This window comes from Arachis ipaensis, chromosome B10 (genome assembly GCF_000816755.2).
Source record: "Arachis ipaensis cultivar K30076 chromosome B10, Araip1.1, whole genome shotgun sequence".
In the NCBI taxonomy this organism is placed as follows: Eukaryota; Viridiplantae; Streptophyta; class Magnoliopsida; order Fabales; family Fabaceae; genus Arachis; species Arachis ipaensis.
Window position 1 is genome coordinate 15,564,912 of NC_029794.2, and position 6,158 is coordinate 15,571,069.

Genomic DNA, 6,158 nt, shown 5'->3' on the forward strand with positions numbered 1-6,158 from the left:
TTAGAATTTATATAATTATTAAAATAAATATTAAATATTTTAAAGATTTATATATTAAAATGTTAGTGAATATATGTATTTTAAATTTTAATTTTAAATTTTTGACTATTTTATATTTTTCATTTACATGGGATCGAATCAACTGATTCAACCAATAATTTATCGATTGAACCAGTAAATCAGTGCGACTATCGTTCAATTCTGACAACTATGAGTACAATACTTATTTGTTTAAACAAATATTTTTTTTTGGTGACTTTGTTTAAACAAATATTAGAAGTTCAAATTATACTTTGTGTATACAACAATTCATTTATCAATGATAGACCCTTAAATAAAACTAAGATATACGACAGACTAATCTTTGGTGTGTTGGGTTGGAAGATACCATAGACAACCGAAAGAAAAAATTATCATCATTTTCTATTAATTAAGTAATTATACATGTATTTTATATTTTATTTTTTGTATTTATTTAGAAGTTATAAATTTAATAATCCATTACTCACTGTACACAGTAAAATAAAATTTATAATTTGTCAAATTAAAATTAGTTTATTGATTATAACTTTTTAGCACATGTTATGTAAATTGTCACTCTTTTGATTATTATTATTAATGTACTCATAATATATTAAAATTATTTCACTCTTTTAATTTAACAAATTTTAAATTCTAAATTTCAATTTTATTCCATACATAACACGAATTATCAAACTTCCTTTTATATAAAAATAAATTTAAGAAGAAGAATCAAATACAATTAATATGCATTAAAATAATATTTAAAAAAAAGAAAAATATACTTTAAAGTGTATTAAAAGTCTAAAACATACAAGTAAAAAATAATATTTCTCTTTCAATTAAAGGTTTTATCTCGACATTTATTTAAACGAACGAATGAATTGAGTACTCAGTCAACCCAAATTGAATACTTCACATTAAATTAACTGCATCTTTCTACCTAAATTAAAATAGCTAAGGCCTTATATGTTTTTTCCATATCACAAAGTCCATATCTTGACTCTACATTTGGTGGAGATTGAAATAATTTTTTGCTATCTTCCTATACTAAGTTTTTTTCATTCCGTTTATTATTTGAGCATTCTACATTTTGACATTCAAGAATCTCCAAGTCTGGTTGCAATGTTACTAGTATTACAAGAATAGATTATTTCATACATTATTGCAATTTCTAATGTGATGATTTTCCCATAAGAATATGCTCATAACATAAATAGATGGATTATTGCCAAAATGAACAATAACTCAAACATGGCAACATATATAAATAGTAAAGCTTCTACTGCCTGTAACATGCTTGGGTAATTGGAATTGGTGGGTCAGTGAAGGAACCATTAAGTATGCGATTAGCAACCCAATGGTTGGCAGCTTCAGCATAATGAACGCCATCCCAACTTACAGCTGCTGAAGGCTTCTCACAAGCAGTTCCATACAGGTCTTTCCCATTTGCTGTTCCTAAATTTCCACACCAAATGTGGGTGTCATTCACATGATACCCACAACAAATCTTCATTGGATCATCAAACCCTGCAAATAAGAAAAACAAAATATTTTGTGTGAAATAGATTTACCCAACAAATTAGGAATGTTACTTTTACGATTATCAAGTTTTCTTCCTCTCTTTAACTTTAATTGGTAACTTTTTGCAAATAATTTTTACTTTTCATTTAAAATTTCAAAAGAATAAATAGTCAAATTAGTGCTTAAAGAATTCTAAATCGAATGTTTTGGTTCCCAATAAATTTTTATTCTCTACAAGTTTTTGAGAATTACACCTATCGAATAGATCGATCCCTTCGTCGTTTTGAAAGAGAATTAATGTCTTGTAGTGATTTTTTTGGGACTTAATTGTTATATAATAAAATTTGTTACGAACTTATTTGTCCAACATGTATAAAGTTTGACCGAAAGTGACGAAGGGACTAAGTGTTCAATCAGAAATTTCTTGAAGATAAATTTGGGTATTTACTCATTTCAATAACTTCTAAAACAATGGATAACTTCTGAAAAGAGAAGAATGAGAACTAGTATCATAATTTGACTGGAAATTGCTGGACAGCTTTTGATTGTTCAAATAACATTGTTGTATCCAAAATGACTACTAGTAGAAAACCATTAAAAAGTTCTTTCTTTTTTTATCAATTATATTCTTATCTTTACTACCTAAAGTTTAGGAAAAGCCAACATTTCTGGTTTTAGCCACAACTTGATATGTTGGGGAGGTAAAAAGGAAAAATATTTACTTAGAAAGCGTCTTTCTTATTAAATATTAGACTTTATACCTTCATTTTTGGTATTGCTGATTAGTCCATACTTTGCAGCATAGACATCAACATATGTGATTGCAGCCTCTGGGAGCTCTATCCTGAGCTTGATAACTCTGTCCTTAAGCTGCTTGTTGAATTCCTGAGCCATCAGATTTTGATCATTTACGCATTGATACTTGTCGAAATAGCCAGGTGGCACATTGTGCTTATAAAATAGGTTCACTGGTAAGCACCCAATTGGACCAGTGTTATGTACCCAAAACGACCTCCCTCCTCTTTCATATATATTCTGCAAAATAATTATTAATCAGATCCTAAAACTCATTCAGATTAAACAAAAGGATCTATTTCTTGGGGTTATGTAATTCCTTTCCCCGGAAAATAATTGTCAGTTTAATAAAACATATATATTTTGTTTGAAGAAAGAGTTCAACACAAAAAGTGAAGCTTATGACAAGAGCTAAAAATAAACTAACAAAGGGTAAAGGCCAAACAAGTAACTCTATCTACAACTACCATGTACTCTACTGCATTTCTATAATCCTCTGTCATTCTTTCCCACTCACTGGGGATTGGTGGATAACTTCTTTATATATTAACCATTATATCTATACAAAGGGTAAAAAATTGTATTCAAAATTCCATACACATTGACGATATTTATCTAAGAGTATAATAGAGTATGAATTTGTTTTTCAAAATTGTTAAGCACCTATCTATAGTTGGTTGGTTGGAGTACCAGGAAATCTCAAAAGCTCGAATAGGTGCTACTTACTTTGACTGCATTGGCTAACTGATTGACTATATCTGGCATGGTTGCACGCATTTGGTCGAAGTTCATCGTCCTAAATCCAACAGAGAGATCATTTTGGCCAATGTCAAAAGTGTACAAAGCCTTACTAAATTCCTCAGGTACCGGAATCCTGCTCTTGTCAACTGAGTTGATATTGTCTAAATTTTCAAGAAAATAAGAACAGTGTAAGCTAATGAGCCATCATAAAAAATCCCATAAAAAAGTTTCACACTCCTTCACCTTGATACATTTGTTTGGTACGTTCTTTGAACTGATCGAATTGCACAATCTGCATATCAAGCGAGAATGGACTTATCCCATATTGAAATATGGTCTCGTTCTGCCTTCTAATGGTGGATCCACCGGTGGCGAAATTTGCACCGTGCCGATAATTGGTTCCAAGGGAGTTCAGATAAGCACTTAAGTATGGCAAGTTTAGCTTTTCAGCTGTACAGTAGAGTACAAGTACAATCAACACAAATCTAAACTTATAAAGTTGGATTGGGTAAATGCCATTTACTCAAGTTGCTTATCAGTGCCTCATGTTTTCGTCCAAAGACATTTACTCAACTTGCTTATCACTTAAAAGCAAAACTCCTCTTGTTTCAAAACAAGCATGACATTGCAAACTTTGATTTGATTAAATTAGATTAGAATCAAGAGAAGCGTTTAGTTACCAATAAAATCGATGATGAGACGGCCATCACAATCTCTTCCTGAAGGCTTATGGAAGAAACCCTCACCATAAGGCGGTGGGATTGGAACAAATACAGCTGATATACCACCAGTGTCAGAGTTTGAGTCACCAAAATTATAGACAGCTGAAAAGGCACACGCAGCTGAGTTTGCCGGCTCCACACCCCTCACACAGTAGTAACAAGGTAGCAAGAAGATAAGAAGCAATAACCCTAACCCCATTGTCATCTTTAAAGATGCTTAGACTACTAATGAATGTATCATGCTCTTTGATTTACCTTGAACACAATGATATAAAGTGCGAGTGTGAGTGAGAAGCAAAATGTTATAAGATAGCCCACACTCCCACATTGTGGAATGTGGAAATGTTAATATTTTGTCGGTGGAGCATCTTAAATGATAAAATCATCTGAGAAGAGAAAATTTATATTTATGTACTAAAAAAAATATGTCTAAATCGGGCACAATAATTATGTGTTTATTGGATGTACCACATTTATATTTAGATTTGATTAAATGAAATAATATAAAAGAAGAGTATTGATTTTAATAAATACAGAATATTCTAATATATAAATAAATATTTTAAATGATAATATTTTAATACACAATACTTTAAATAGTAACAGAATCTTTTATTCTTAAATAATTAAATATAAATTGTATTTATATTTTTATATTTAATTATTTAACAATAAAAGATTCTGTTACCATTTAAAGTATTGTCATTTAAAACATTTATTTATGTACTAGGATATTCTGTATTTATTAGAGTTCATCAATGTTCTTCTTTCATATTAGTCTTTGATTTTCAACTAATCAAATCTAATGGTTTATATAAATGTGGTACATTCAATAAATACATAATTGTTGTGCTCGTTTTAGATATACCCCTAAAAAAAAGTGTATGTTTGGGCAGTATATAAGAAAAACTATTCTTTTAGTAATTGTTTTTGAGGCTTTTAGCATGTTTAAAATTTATTTTAAATAAAAGTGAAAATATTAAAAAAATTCATTTTTAAATTTTCATTATTATATTTCTATTATTTCAGTTATTGTTATCTTTTTACTAGTATTAACACTAACAACAAGCCAATGAGTAATAGCTCAAATAGCATAAACTCCTCATACTCAATTAAGAGGTTGCAGATTCGAGTCTCATATCTTGGGTAAAAAAAAAATTAACCCCATCAACATCACAATTCTTTTTTCTTTTTTTGTGTGTATTAATTATTTTTTCTTCTTGTGATATTATTTTTGGTAATGGTCATTTTCCATTCAATTATCACTAATAAAAACATTTTTTAAAATCCAACTTATTAATAGTTGTAGAAGTTTAAAACCTTCCACAAATTATAAATAAAATTTTCATAAATTTTATTTTTATTATTATTTAATAAAATTTTCAACAAAAAAATTATATTATCTTAAAATAATTTTGTTAAAATATCTTTTTTTAAATAAAAATTATCTTTTTTTTTAAATAGACAAAGATCAGATTAAGTATTTATTCATATTCAAAACTAATTAATTAATAATTAGAAGATTATTATACAATAAAATCGAAGCAAATGCGGCTGAGCTGTCCTAGAAAAAAAAGCTATAAATGCCCGTTTTCCATGCTCATAATGAATTATATTAATTATTTCATATTTTTTGCGCAATTAATTAATGTTTGTAAAAAGGTGCAACCAATAATCAATCATGGTATGTTCAAATACCTCTAACTATAGTAGACACAAAAAAAAAAAGATACCTTTAACTATAATGAGGCCACTAAGCAAATTAAAAACTGCTACAAATTATATTTGTCAGTCATGAGAGTTGATAGCTGCCGGGATCTCAATGCAGAAACCTGGTCTTGGGTTGATAAAGCTGAACTGATGAGGTCCTTGATGATATCGGCTCTAGTAGCAGCTTAACTATGGCAAGCTAATGGCATAAATTTTGAGACAATGTTTTTTTTTTTTTAAATATAAAATAGAAACAATGATGGTTAGAAGAGAATGAAAGTTGATGACGGCTCTAGTGGGCGAAGATTGCTCCCCAAATTTGGCAGAAACGCATGCAAGCTCTCTTCTTGGGAGAAAAATCGAAACCCATAACTTTTTAAAATTTTGGGAGGTCGAGGCCACTACTCACCCGTCCCTGCCTATCAACTAGAACTCAACCTACTTTATACGGACAATGACATACATACTTGTTAACTATATATTTTGGACTTGGGTTTATTTTAATTTGTGTTTTAAAAATATAAATTAAAAATACTATTAAAAAATATTTTATAAAAATTATTAAAAAATATTTTTTTATATTTTAATATATTAAATACATTAATTTTTTTAAAAAAATTATTATTATATATTTTAAATGTGTCA

At 28.7% G+C, this 6,158-nt stretch overlaps 1 protein-coding gene across 2 annotated transcripts; it reads right to left on the reverse strand.

The window, feature by feature from the left end:
* LOC107623853 (GDSL esterase/lipase At5g14450) lies at positions 977–4,160 on the reverse strand. 2 transcript variants are annotated; one of them, XR_002355311.1, is made up of 6 exons: positions 3,762–4,160; positions 3,325–3,531; positions 3,067–3,242; positions 2,307–2,580; positions 1,141–1,551; positions 977–1,105 (listed from the first exon to the last, which is right to left on the reverse strand). XR_002355311.1 is itself a non-coding variant. In XM_016326247.2 (5 exons), the coding sequence occupies exons 1-5, from the start codon at positions 4,006–4,008 to the stop codon at positions 1,304–1,306; spliced, it is 1,152 nt and encodes a 383-aa protein (XP_016181733.1). In that variant the 5' UTR covers positions 4,009–4,160; the 3' UTR covers positions 1,139–1,303. The 2 variants fall into 2 exon arrangements, 1 of the variants encoding a protein (XP_016181733.1); XM_016326247.2 differs by lacking the exon at positions 977–1,105 and having other exon boundaries at positions 1,139–1,551.

Excerpts from the sequence above, each read along its gene's own strand:
- LOC107623853 (XM_016326247.2), bottom strand. The coding sequence starts at position 4,008 with ATGACAATGGGGTTAGGGTTATTGCTTCTTATCTTCTTGCTACCTTGT. Across the intron at positions 2,581-3,066 it reads AGTTAGCCAATGCAGTCAAA|AATATATATGAAAGAGGAGG; the intron begins GTAAGTAGCACC and ends ATTATTTTGCAG. Across the intron at positions 1,552-2,306 it reads CAGCAATACCAAAAATGAAG|GGTTTGATGATCCAATGAAG; the intron begins GTATAAAGTCTA and ends TCTTATTTGCAG.